At 38.9% G+C, this 14,594-nt stretch overlaps 1 protein-coding gene across 1 annotated transcript in view; it reads left to right on the top strand.

Moving 5' to 3' along the window:
- Window positions 1-728: 728 nt before the first annotated feature.
- Window positions 729-14,594, top strand: part of GLT1D1 (glycosyltransferase 1 domain containing 1) — a 48,557-nt gene continuing 34,691 nt past the window's right edge. The window contains exons 1-4 of the mRNA XM_030460550.1: window positions 729-1,095; window positions 7,460-7,608; window positions 9,000-9,105; window positions 14,275-14,326. Of these exons, the coding sequence (XP_030316410.1) occupies window positions 1,028-1,095; window positions 7,460-7,608; window positions 9,000-9,105; window positions 14,275-14,326 (375 nt within the window). The 5' untranslated portion in view covers window positions 729-1,027. The remainder of the gene's footprint in view (window positions 1,096-7,459; window positions 7,609-8,999; window positions 9,106-14,274; window positions 14,327-14,594) is intronic.

A 14,594-nucleotide genomic window follows, 5' to 3' on the forward strand; every position in this document is an offset into this window, starting at 1 on the left:
CTTGGGGAAACACAGGCATCTTTGTGGCCTTGTGAATTACATCAGGGAACCCCAGACCAGGTTATAAATACACCTTTCAAAATGAGTTTTCTGTTAGTCCAAGCCCTCCTTCTCATCTGTCCCATGGCCACAAATATCCTGTGTGAGTTCTCAATGTTTTAACAAAATGCTGAATCAAATTCAAGGCTTTGGCTCCTTGTTTCTGGTTATAATTGGGTTTAAGCCCTGATAGTTCAGGATACAATTTTCTTTGTCCTGAGTTCAAGCTCTTCTGGTTTTCTCTTTTTCCTGCTTTGTTGTATCTCTGGATTATTCCTGCTGCTGTGGAGGCTTTGGTTACTCACCGGTATTCCCCTGGTTTTATGCACCTTTGTTTCATTGTGTGCCCTTCCTGATGTTTATTGTCATTGACCATCCCGTTGCCTTATTCTTTGGACTAGCACATTCCTCTGGCTTTTCTGGTTTTTGGCATCAGATCCTCAATTAATTTTTTTCTCTGTTCCTTCACTGAATATCTATGACCTCCTTCATCTCGGCAGACACATGGTGACCAGGGTGTAGCTGAGGAACTGCCTCAGGACCCGGTAGCTGATACAACCTCTCCCTGATGCTCTTCTCAGGAGGTTTCCTTGCAACCAGTTTAAGACTGGGAGCGCTTCATCTCTGTGCCCGTTTAATGAAAATACAAATCAATATTTAGCGGTGGAGGGGAGGTCCCCACACCTACTGGCACCACACCGAGACTTTGGCTTTGTAGTCCAGTGCCCCCTGATCAAGGGACACCTGGCACGGGCACGACTGTCCCCTCAACAGGCGTGTCTTGACACCCTAAGGTGGTGCCATCCTCAGGTCGGAGGTTTCGGCGGGGGCCCGGAGCGGCCGAACGGGCCGGGGCTGCGGCAGGTGGAACACACCGGGCTCCTCCTCCGGGAGGCCGCGGGGCCGCGCCCGGGCAGGCGCCAGGTGAAGGAGGCGGTGGTGCCCCTCGGTGAGGCGGCTGCCGCCCGGTCGGGCAGGAGAGGCCGCTATGAGGCTGCTCTTGCTGGCGAGCCTCCGAGCGCAGACGGGCAACGCGACCACCGCGGCCAGGATACAGTAAGTGCCTCCCTGCCCGCCATGCGAGGGATGAGGAGATGCTCTCTCGCTGCCGGTTCCCCGCTGACCGCCCGCTTGCCGCCGCCGGTCCTGCCCGCGCTTCACCGGCGAGCCAACCGGGAGGCGGAGCCGGCCTTCCCATCCCTCCCTCTGAGACCGCCGCAGCCCTCCCTGGAGGGCAGAGGGGGCTCCACGGTGGATGCCGGTGCCGCGGGCCCAAGGCGGGGATGGGGCTGCTGCTGAGGCGGGGGGCGGTGGGGGCCTGTCCGCCATTCGCTGCTCCCGCTGGCGCACGGAGGCGGTGTCGCTGCCTCAGCCGCCTGGATGGCTGCAGCCGGGGGTGTGTGAGGGGAGGGAGGCCGGGACCGAGCTGGCCCGGTCAGAGAGCTCCGAAGGGGCATCAACCGCTTGTCGGGGAGCCCGGGAGTGCTGGCTGTGGGCCCAAACCCGTGCCCGGGGAGTGCTTTGCTGCGGCTCTGTCAGGGTTACGTGTACCCTGTTGCCTGCACTGCTGGGGAGTAAGGGAGAGGGAGAGCCCAGGGGTTCGACCTGACCCCCCCAAAAATATCCAAAGAAACAAAAGCCCTTCCTGCTCAGGGCAGTTTGCAGGCACAGGAGCTGTTGGGACTTGCAGGGAGACCCCGGCTCCCAAGCCAAGAGCAGAGGTGCCCTCAGCAGCCGCCTCGATGAGCCCTGGCCCGGGCGGCCTCGGTTCTTGGGCTGCTCCGGTCCCTGGATCTGCCCACTTTGGGGATCACCAGGGTGAGATGGTTCATGCAAAGAGGAGGAGGCTCTGGGAGCTCTGAAAAAGAAAGTCCATACAGGAGCCGTCCTAGAGCAGCAGTTGTGCAAGAGCTGCTCCAGGCAATGTCCTTGCTGTGGGGATTCACCGTGCATCTCCCATGAGGATTATGGATGTGACTCGGTTGGAGTTTTTAGGACTAGCAGAGATGCATGAATACTCTTGATGTCCTCATTTATCTTTTTGTGTGACGTGGAAAAAGGATGTGGCTGACAGCATTTCTGAGGGCTTTGCTGTGCTTGTCAGTTTTGTTTTACAGAAAAAGTCACTATTAAAAATGAAACAATTGCCTAATGGTTTTGTCCTCTTGAGGCCCAAAGTAAGGGCTTGGTTCTTTACCTGTCAGAGTCATCCACTTTTCTTAGGATGAATCTCTTGGGATAGCCTTCTGCTATCACAAGTTTTACCTGGCCTCAATCTCTATATTATCACTATTTTAATGCTATACATATAAATAATCCACTTGGCATTGTTAAAGTTTTCACACAAGACATGTCATAGCAGGTTCAGTCTTAGATTTGTGCAGGGCAACTGCATCGTGCCAGACAGTGATGGAACGTGACTGATGCCTCATGTCACCCAGAGAAAGCAAATGGCAAAAAGACAGAGGAAGAGGAAGTTTTCTGCATTTTAAAAGAATAATTATTAATAAAATGTTGAGATAAGTACGTGTTTTTACCTGCTTTTACATTTATTTTACCTGTAGATGCTGGAACATGTATAGTGGTTGGTGTGGCATTCTGCATTTCCTTTCATCTCTTATCTCAATGGAATTCCAAATCTATGCTCAATGGAAAAAACAAAACTTGTCCTTGGGGAGACATATTCTCATTCTTTCTCTATTAGATTATTTCTTCTACTTTCACAGCCTAAATATTCAGTAACCTTCAACATCTGTGTCAAAACGAGGAAAATCAGAAAAACATTTAGACTGTAGCCATTCAGAGGTTATCTAGAGGAAAGCTGGTTTTGCATTATTTGTAGTTAAACTAAGTCAGACAACCAAATGTCCACATATTATTTCAAATTGTCTTCTGCCCAAGATGAGATTGATTATGACCATGTCAGCATCCTGCATTGACAGACAGTGGTTTTGCAAGGTTCCTTTCTGTGAGTCATGGTAACCAGCTATTGTGGTTAACCTTCTCCAGCCCTAACTCATGCGTGGTGGCATAAACTAATGGGTTTTAGTATAAAAGAGGACATCATCTTGGTGTGATGCAACAGCTCAGTTGACAGATGGTTTAACATATTACCGTGTTAATGCAATTATTTGCAGCTATGTGAACACATCTGCAGTGATCTTAAAGAGTACCCTGACTTGCTTAGCATCCTGTGGCTTTAGAGGCAAAGCTTATACAGAGTGGATGTTGCTTTCTCATGCACATAGACCCTTCAAATGGAAAGAAAATAACAAGTGAAAGGTCAATTTAAATCACGTTCACAGTAAAGGTGGATAAAGGATTTTAACAGAGTGTCTGAGCATTAGTAACTTATGCCACGTTCAGTTGCTATCTTATCACCTACCATAAATGTTAGTTACAATAATAACATAAATGGGCCCATTCAGGGGAAAAAAATCTGGCTGGGAAAAATAAGAATATTAGCTAGCAATTAAATTTTCCCTTCTGACTGAAAGGCTAGTCAAATGGTAGTTATCACTAAAAACATCCTATGTAGATGCTTCTACCTAATACTGGTTTTCTTAAGACTTTGTTCCATTAAAAAAAATGAAAACTAAATATATGATCAAAGGCATGGTCATGTCACTTCTTGAACTAATCTGCCATGCCTCAGGTTAAGTGGTAAGATTTATAGCATATGAGTTAATACACAGAAAACATACACTCCAATTAACATTTGGCTTCAGTTGTATCTGTGTACATGGGGTTTTTTGTGGGGTTTTTTGTTTGGTTTTTTTTTTTTTTTTATATTGAGCAGTGGCAATTTTTGGTAAAGTATAAATGGAACAATGAAGTTGTCTGCAGGTTGGTTACTTGCCAGCATAAATTTATTTTATAGGTTAATATCACTGTCTATACTATGTTTATGATGTAACAGCAGTTCTTATAACTGCTTCATCTTTTCATAAATAAGATATTAATTTCCTGAGTTTAAAGTAACTGATGACAAAGATTCTAGAATTGAATTTGGCTGGGGATCAGCTCACTAAAACAAGTGATATAATGAATGTGCTGTGGGTTTTATTCATATAGGTCTGCACAATCCTTAATTGCCTTGAAAAATATGAGCAATGGGTAGAGAACAAAACACTAAGCTAAAGTCTTTGGTTAGGCTGCCATTCTTTAGCCTTAGAAATTAGATCAAAAAAGATGTTAGAGAAGAAAAATTAATCTTCTCTGCCTCTTGAAATTTTCTGTTCATCTTTTATTACATGGTAGTAAAGAAGAATAGAAATCTTGAATTAATTGGTTAATTAGAAAGATTTAGATTGAGTATTTTGTCAATATGTAAATATGCTTTAGAGAGGGAAAGGTTGTTTCAGTTCTCATCTGAAAAGGAACAGTTGAAATAGCCATGTTGAAAATCTCCAAGTAATCAGCTGCAAGAGAATTAAACCCACAAATTCAGTAATGCTTATCATGCCTCCTTACAATTATTTTTCAGCTGAGACACTGGAGTAATTCTGAGCCCCAACTTTTCTTCTCTTTAGTCTTACACTCCGTGCTGCCATTAAATCACACAGAAGAGCACTAATACAGCAGGAGATCCTCTTCTCTTCAGGGTAGAAGATAAGAGATCTTTGAGCTCACTGGATTTGCACAGGCACCAGTAAATTCCTGCTCTTGTTTGTGTGGCCCAGAGCAGGACAGCTGCAAGGCAGGAATTCTCCCTCTGCCTCTGCAACTGAGACATTTATGCAGCCTGCACTTGCTGAATGCTGCATCCCAAAATGTTCTGCATGCCTAGACCTGTTTATAGGGCAGGATTAAACTTCACAAAGTTATTTGGTCCTTCAAAAGGAGCAGGACATAGAGACTGCAGGATTCTCTCCCCATTTTTGCTCATATTTTTAATTTCTGTTTTTACAGATTTGATTCATACTTCATTTAAGCCAACCCAATTTGCCTGTGTTGTTTAAAAGAGAAATTTGAGAAAGAAAGAAAATTGAAAATACTTTGCTTTAGCAAGTATGAAAAAAATTAATATAAATTACAAGGAAAACTGAGAAGATCAAACAAGGTTTCAGCTCTGTAATTCCATCAAACATCAGTGGGAATCACAAATATTCAGCTCTGGCCAGGCTTCAGAAAAGGCATTGGGAGTGTCTGCTCACTTTGTAATCTTTGAATCCTGCTGTATAAATTTAACAATAGCTGATGCACACCTTGTTTACACAATAGATTAGAAAAAGAGAATTAATAATTTTGGGTCAAGTATAATTTGTGCTGTTCAAGTGTCAGAGTATCCACCTAGCAGGAACTTTTTGGAAATCAAACATTCTTTGTCTTTAAGTAATTCAACTGAAATATCTGTAGAGAATTAGAACATAAATGTTTTTGCGGGGAAGACATAACAGAAAATAAAGCAAGTTTCAAAGCTATAGCACTGGAGAAGTATTTGTTTATGAAATGGCAAAATAATGTGAATACATGGTTGCCAGGAGGAGAAAAGCTGGGTAATGTATCTCCTTTGTCTTGGGTCTATTCAGGGACATCTGTGACTTCATAGATAAATCAGCTTGCAAAAAAAAAAAAAATAAAAATAAAAATTTCTGCAGTATCTTTGCAGCACCCTCATCGTATTCCTTGATAACAGGATATGTGTGAGAATCATAGACTACTTTTTTGTCACTGTTGTTATAAAGATGAAAATTCATTTTAAAAATATGAAAATATCCCTGTAAATCTCAGTTTAAATGCTACCTGATAACTCTGCTTCTATTCAGATATATTTCCATATATGCATAATCTGAAGCTTGACTGGTTGTATTGAACTCAATGCTATGTTTATGGAATTAAGGCTTTACATTTGGGAATGCAAATTAATCTAGGAATAATTTGATACTTTTTCTTTCTTAAGATGTATATGAATTATTTACACACTCCTGAGTCATTCTGTGTAGAAAAAAAAATTGAAGTGATAGAAGTAACCCATAATTTCTGAGTCTTTGGAACACTTGAGGGTGTTTCCCTCTATTTAGTGCAGAAACAGCTTTCATTCAGCAGTGAGATTTGGAGCTGTGAAACAGTGGAGGAAAGGAAAGATATTAATTCCCTGTATATTAGGGAAAAAAGACACTTCAGATCAAAATTCCTAGCTGAGTTTCTTGATTCCTGATGTCCTAAGAGACTTATTTTAGAGTTAATTGTAATATGCAAACATACTGCTTGTACAGGGTACTGATTTATAGTAATTGGAATCCTGATGGGAAAAAATCCTTTCAATCTGTGTGATGAGCACCTGTAGAATTCTGGAATCCATGCACCAGCATCCCAGTATTTGCCTAAGAGATTTTTCTTTCCACAGCTGTGAGATTTGGGCAGTGTTATTTAGACATAAATTGAGAGCCTCTTTCAAGAGGCAAGCAGGTACTTGGTACAACTTCATGGGACAGCAGATGTAAGTAATTGCTTAGCAGTGTAAATAAGGAGCTTACAATCTGGCTGTATTTTGTTATTTATTAGTACTTATTATAATTTACTGCTTTGTTTCAAGCAGTGCAGTTAAAAGTAAAATTAGTTTCTTTTTAGAATAAGGAGCAAATACAGCACCATATGTTGTGCCAGTGAAGCTCTGACTGATGCAGTGCTAATACATTCCTTACAAGGCCTCCAGACATTTTACAGCATTTTTAGCACCAATTTCTGCAGTAATGACTAACTTCTGCAGGACAGAAAATTACAATCCTTGGGAGGATATGAAATGATGAGGAAAGGAAAGAGCTGACATTATCAAAGAAGATATTGAATTAGCAGGCTTTTAGTGCCAGACCAATTAATATGCTATGAAAAATAATTCAACTGAAACAATACACAAGAAGTAGAAAGCATCCTTGTGATCTTTTCATAATATTGAAAATATAAACACCACATGTCAGGGACAGAGTGTGCTGGTTTCTATCAAAGCATGGATTTCTCCTGTATGTTTTTTTGGCTGATGTCACTAGAAACCTTGCTAACTGATTCTTTTTTTGGTGGGAGGATTGATGAGCCTAGAGCATAAAACAAACCAAAATGCCTCAAGTAAAGCTCCCTGTAATCTGTCAGGTTCTTGACTTTAGCAGTTTTTTTAATCAATGTTTTAATATGAGGAACCACCGTATAAAGATAAGATGAATGGAAGCTGACACTAGACTAGAGTGGGTTGTTGTTGGTTCTGTTTTTTTTCTCCTTTTATGCAACTGAGACCTTAAAAAATGACTGAAAGTATTTGTGTAATTACTTTTGGTTAGGTTTTTTCTTGAACTTCAATTTTCTTTTACAGCAAAAATTATTAAGGAAAAATATTTTGATTAATCCTACTTAATATACTAACCTGCCTACATCATTAATAATACTATTTGTTTGGGTTTTTTTTCTATTTGTTCCAATAATGAAGGAATCATCTACATGCTGCAGGTCATATCTGCATTCTTAAAGATGCTTTCATGTTTCAAAGTCCAGCTGAAGTAGCAAATCTAACGTCCACAGACAAGTTTGATGCAGCCCTGGCCATTCATCTCTATAAAGGAGGCAGACTTCTGCAAGGTAATTCTCTTTCTATTTTGCAATGAAAATACCTCTTAAAAAGGCACTGAAAGAGAATTAATATAAACAGTTTTAAATGGCTATAAATGTATAAACCCACCTATAATTCAGTTACTCTGTTTATACACCTGTCCAGAAATGCTGAAAATCTTTCTCTGTGGCAGATTTGATCCAGAGAGGAAAGAACTAAATAAATGTACTTTTAAAGCACATAGTGCATTTAAAATGGATTACTTTAACTTCATTAAGATATGAGCATTATATTAACAGTAAGATACTTTCAGCAAATGTGTTCTTTCAGAGGACAATGGCTTGGCCACGTATAGATGAGCTGAACTAGAGGCAAACAGAGAGCCTAATTTGATTTTTCTGCTCAAAAACGAGTCAGGGTTTTTTGGACATGAAATTTAAATGTTGAGATGTCATTCATGGCAGCTAAACTGTAGGAGACAGGATGTTATCAGGCAAATAAATTTTTCTATTGAATCTCAGTGTGTAGAACAGCATTTAGCTTGCTATTAATGAAACACTCAAAGCACTAGGTTTCAAAATTACAGATGCTGTCACCTACTGAAATGGCAAGTGTGAATCCATTTTTGAGATCATATTTGTACTGTACAAAGCTGCTCAGTAGGATGAGGATATATAATTTGATATTTCATCAGACCTAGTGCTACTTTTCAGACTACACACATGCCATGGTGCACATTAATTCTCTTCTGCTACAAAAATTAGAGCATTATAGGTAAAAGTGCTGAGTAAAGTCTTTCAGTAGTCAGAATGGCAATTAGTCTTTTGTTCATTTTGTTTGTTCTTTCATTTAGTAATGAGCACATTAGGAATGCTAATGGAATCTTACAGCTCACTTAATTTTCAAATGTAAATTCCAAAGACATACTATGTTTCCTATCTTTATCACCATATTTCTCTTTTTCCTCATTTGCTTTAAGATTTTGTTATTTGTTTGCTTTTAACAGTGAATTTAAATGATGAGAGTTCAGTGAATGCAACCTATCTTTTCTCCTCCACCCCCTAAGACACTGTGGGTAGCTATTGAAGATGTCATCAATGGGTTTCACAGCCTTGACCAATCAAGGTCATTTATATGATCTCAATAGGAAGAACCTTCATCAACACAGTAACCTCTAGTGCCCTGCTTACAGTGTCACCTATGGAGCCCTTGATCCCTCTTCCCTTCCATCCAACATCAAAAAAGGAAAAAGCAAAGCCTATTTTTGGTCTTTATTAATACACTGCGTGCAGTTTGTTTTTCAAAGGCTTTTGCTTACATATGTGAGACTATTATCAATACAGTTTTCACTTTTCATGTCTCCTTCTTGTCATTACTTTGAAATGTTGGTCGATGTCTCATTGTAGTCATTGCTTTGCAGGCAGCAGAATTCCTTTTGGAATCATCTTTGGTGGGACAGATGTAAATGAAGATGTCAAATGTGAAGAGAAATGTCGGGTAATGGGAGCAGTGCTGGAAGAAGCCAGGTAAAAATCATGTGTGGAAGGTTTATGAAAGGAACTTTTATGACAGGACTTTCAGGAACTGTTCCTTAAATGCTTGGAATCAATGAAAGAAATGTAAGCCAGCAGACAAAGTATAGACTACTTGAAATCCCTGTTATCTCTACAATCTCTAAATATTGTTTTATGATTCAGTGATAGAACAGTTTCCTCATAGTGTGTATGCAGTCTATTAATTTTATATCTCCTGTAACAATTGTTTCATCATATTTGTCCATGTAAAAGTTGGCAGAGGTAGTGCTGAAACTTGTTCTCTTGGGCTATGAATTTTCAAAAAGACTCAAAACCCATTAAAAGCTAATGGAATCTGTGCTCTTGCTAACTAATCCCATGCTTTGTCTGCTGAATCATAACTGTTTTCTGGAATAATAGAACTGTGCATGTGATGAGAGTATAAAATTCTAAGGCAGGTAAAAGAAGTGAGAATATTAGCAAGAATACTTAATCTGGGATTTGGGAGCATGTTGCTCTGGAGAATAATCTACTTCATAAGTAGATATAAAATCAGCCTATGGGTTGACTGCACTGACTTGACTTTGATTTATTTGATGTGTTTGTAATAGATACATTTTTAATCACACAGGTTTTAATTTCTCATAAATTTACTTCAAACTCTTTATATTTGCAGAGATTTAGGTAAAGAAATGCACATCTAAATATATCCACCAATATCCATACAGTTCTCTTTTGTACAGAACTATCCTGGCCATGAAATGACAGAGATTTGGTACTTCAATAGTGTATCTTTATAGAGGGGGTGGTTAATGGTGATTTAATGGTGTAAGTGTGATTATTTAAGTAGCAAATCTTTGTTAGTGGTGAAGGTATGAATATTCTCATTAAATCATATTATAGTAATGTTAGGAGATTAAACAAGGTTGGACCTACCTTCCCAAGGCCCTGTGCCAGAAGAGCCAAATACTCCTCCAAGTTGTTTGTTTTTTTGTTATTTTTTAAACCCTCTGTTTCTTAGGAGATTCTGGTTTATATTATATATATATCCCAACATATAAAATATTCTGGTTTAAAACTAACATGCATCAAGTGCTTGCTGCACATACAGAGCAGGGTGCTCAGCAGTTTGAATTAAGTGAATCAACAACTGAGAATAACTGACATTTGTCCTGCTGCATCACAGAATCAAACCTCTTACTGAAGGCCTCACATTTAGCTTGCTGATGGAGTGCCTCACTGAAAAGCAGATGGCCAAGTATAAGGGATTTTTGTTCTTTTTTCTTGTTAATGTGATCCTTTCTCTAGATATGTGAGCAAAGAAACAGAGGCTGAAGAAAGTCCTTAAGCAAACTCTCTCAATTTGTTAGGTGAATTGATAAGGTAGTATTTTCAGGATGTGTTGAAGTCTGGAAAAGTTGTGGTGAGATGTCAGTGTAGTCATCAAATACAGGTTAAGAACTGATGAGAAATCAGAGAAAATTACTAAGAAACAAAAAGGGTTTTTTCAGCATTTGTCACTGTTTCAACATCCCTAGAAGAGTTTCCTTCTGCTTGATCCTAAGGTCTGTTGACTTCAAGTGTTTGATTATGTCCGTGGTGGGCCACTAAGCCCATTGCTTGTGGGAAACTAGAGCATTTTATGGATATAAATCTTCCAAAGGATGGTTATTTTAACAGACAGCTTAAGTCTTACAGAGACAGAGGCTAAGGCTGTCACTTCATGTGCAGCCATTGTAATAGCTTGCTGATGGCAGGGATGATTCTCCTGCTACATCTCTTCCACTCTGTCTCCTTTCTGTCTTACCTTTGCTGTGTGACCACTCTTCCACCTGCAGGAGTGAACTGAGCAGGTTTTAACTCATTAAACAGCATAAAATTGTTTTGTTTTTTTTTTTTCTTGGTTGTGGAAGGACACAAGAAGGATGTTTTTTGGAGGCAGTAAGCTGCTACAGCAGGTCACTCAGCCTCATGGACTATGCTGTGACTAGTGATTACTCTGAAGAGTCAGCACTCCAGAACTGAGCTCTGCAGAGGAGAAAGGGGTCTCTTGAGTGTACTAGGTGTGATAAAATTAAAGCATTGGGAACACCATATCAAATCCAGTGGCACTGCTTGCACACACAAGCAGAATTTACCTACCTTGCTGAACAGAGCTTGCTCAGGATGCTTTTCCAGTCATTTTAGCTAAGACAGGTAACTCCAGCATGGATTTTGGTTCATGTTCTTAATTAGGAAACACATAGAGAATCTGCAGCAGGCTTCAGTCTCAGCTTTGTCTTTGCTAATACCACTGTATGTTGTAGCTATTATTAGCTAACTGAACACTGGCATAGACAGCCTGTTCTGTCTATAGTGCCCTATAAAATGTGGTAGGTAAACAGATTTTAAAGACAGCACTTAATCACACTGATTGAAAAATCATTAGGCCATGCTCTTATGTCTTAGGCTGACTTGTAGTAGAAAAGCAACTTAAGGCCCCATCCAAGACAAAATTTATATACATGTTTACTTCTGTTATCAAATAACTAGAAGGTATTCTTTAAGCTGGTCTGAAGATAAAGAAAAATAGAACTTGTGTCAGTGTCAGCAGTCTCATCCCAGCACTGCACAAAATGGAAAGTAAATAAAACCAGAATCTCTCTAGTGTATCTGTTTGATTCAGTTCTGTGTTTAAAATATGATTTGACACAAATATAGCTAATATAGCTTATGCAAAAACTGTGCTTTACTGAATTTTTAAAAATTATATTTATGTTAGGAACTTGAAATAGAATTAAGTTGCTTGGATTTCCTATGATGCTTCAAATATATTACTGCATCCTTATGCAGCTCATAATATTTACTTTGCTACAGGAAAGGTAATTCAGCTTTCCAGAGGTTATTCTGAATGGATTTCTTCTCCAATATTATCACTAGTATTATTCATTGTGGAGTTATTAAAAGAAACATTGATTTTTTTTTTCTTTATTGATTGCAGGATTCTAAGTACCATGAGCTGTAGATTACTTGTTCAGTGCAATATACCACATTCTATAAAACAAAGTATTGAACACTGTCTAGCTTTATAATGAGTATTTCATTTTTAATCAAATTCCTCTGAATGGTGGTTGTACTCCTCCAGGGTGTTGTTTTTTGTTTGGTTTGTTTTGGGGTTTTTTTGTATTGAACAATATTGTGTAGACATAGGAGCAACAGTTTTTTCTGCTTGTTAATGTGATGTATTGAAAGTAGAATTGCAAAACCTGGAAAGGGAACATGTGCAGCTTGACAAAACAAGCATTTTGCAAAGGCTTTAATAACCTTAAAGCTGTCAAGTTGTATGTGTGAAATTCATAAAACAGATACTACAAAACAAACGTATGGGAATAAGGCTGGTTTCAACAAACAACAGTAGGAGTTTTAATTCAGCATTTATGTGAATTCTAATGAATGATTATGATTTCATGTCCTCAAATGATGACATAATGTCTCTAATGCAAAAGCACTGTTCTGGTTGGGAATTAGCAATGTGCTTCACCTCTAACCACTAAGTTGTCATCAAGCTGGGTCAGACTAGAAACATTACATTAATTCTATGAAAAAGTAACACTGAATCACAAGTATAATATCTGATAACCTCTGTTTTATATTAAATGTTTTTAAAAGGGAATTTTTCTGGAGAGACAACTTGTATTTCATACGAAGGAGACATTCAAACATTTCTATTCCACAGGACAGACAATCTTCAGAAATGGTCCCATCTATGGTTCTAGTTAACAATGAAGTTCCATTTAAGAACAGTCAAAGCATGTGTTTGTATTTCATCACAACTTAAAAGCTACATTAAAGCCCAGCATGTTCTGAAGATCTCTTCTGAACAAGGATTCTTTATTAACTCTCACTCTGTAGAAGAATATCTCATATGACTTCCTGGTATTACACTGAGCTCCCAGTCACAATAACTTGTTTATCTAAGTAGGTCACAGTGCTGTGGCTGAACTCTCTCTGTAATGTGATACCCAAAATGAAAATGGCTCATATCAATGCTGCTTTTAAATTGTCTCTGACATAACTCTTTTTTTATGGAATTAAAGCATGCTACATACATTTCTCAAAGGCACATAAGTAGAAGACCAGATGATCCATTATAAACAGCTGTAAGGGAAATATTGGAAGAACACTTGGGAAATGAACTCTTTTCCTCCCTGATGAAAACCTTAGCCATTGAGTTAGTCAAGTACACTTTTGTTTGCTTGTTCTTACTTTGACACCAAGATTTATATACATTACAGAGGAAGTGTTCATACACTATTCTACAGTTCATTCATTTAAACACCCCATAACAAGGAAAGTCTTAACCAGAGAACAGTCAAACCATCTTTCTATCAGTATTATGTCTGACTACTTGTAATGGACCCTTGGCCTGAAATGGGTCTGGTAAATCTCACTTCTGGGTACCCAGTTCTCCCCTGATTACTATAAAGGACTTCCAAGTGTCTGAGCACTGCAAATTTCATCTCTACAGCAGATTCTAACATTTAGAGCTACAGAGCTGAGTGTGCCAAGCCTGTGAGATTCCACAGTTGAAGTCCATTCACTGGATTATCTCTCTTCTGGTTTAGTTTGTTTAATTCTAATAGTTTTCCTGAAGAATAACATTTTATCTCTAAGATGTCTGTTTCTCATTGGCAGCTTTTCTACTTATAAATAAGGAGAGAACATTGGGGAAAGTTTTTAAAAATCCCAGTTCAACTCAACTGCAGTGAGTTGCATACAGCAGTTCTGGGTGTTGTCAAACAACAACAGTATGAAACTTGGTGGGCTTAAAATCCCTCCTCAGCTAGCTGAGTGTGGAGAGAGCGACTGCAGCCTTCAGTGATGGGGAACCAGGAAATGCTAACTCTCTGCTGAAGCTGTACATATTAATCTAGATAAACTGGGGGATGTTCTCACTATTTGGGTTTTCTTTTACTTTAAGAAATCCTCACTTTAGCCCCCCAAGATCCCTAAGTAGTAAAGACTGAAGAGATACCATTTATTGTACCAGTATTTTCTGTTAAAACAAAGCCTGCTTTACATCTTTCCATCTATAATCACTTTTATAAGCCTTTGCTCTTACCTTTGTTTCTGAAGTGCTTTTCTGTTTTTACATTCAAACACTTCAAGCAGATGATCCCATTTCTTTGTCCATTTAACTAGGTTTGCAGTGGCTTTCACAATGAAAATGAAGGAACTGGCAGCAGCAAAGTGGGTATGTTTACATGGTGATGCTTATAGTATTACCAACTGTGCATTCTCCTGAAATGTTTTCTGAATAATGCTAGAGAATTGTAACAATCTTCATACTCTCTATTCTTCTTTTTCCTTTCAGAGAAAGCATTTAATATTTATGTACCTTGACAGGTCAAACAGAGCTGGCATTTGAAAACTGTTTAGTATTTGAAGAGTATACAGCAGTTTAGCAAGTGCTTCTGTGTAACATTTAAAACTAATCATTGGTGTTATCGAGTCTCTCCTGA

The sequence above is a fragment of the Calypte anna genome, chromosome 15 (genome assembly GCF_003957555.1).
Source record: "Calypte anna isolate BGI_N300 chromosome 15, bCalAnn1_v1.p, whole genome shotgun sequence".
Classification (NCBI taxonomy): domain Eukaryota; kingdom Metazoa; phylum Chordata; class Aves; order Apodiformes; family Trochilidae; genus Calypte; species Calypte anna.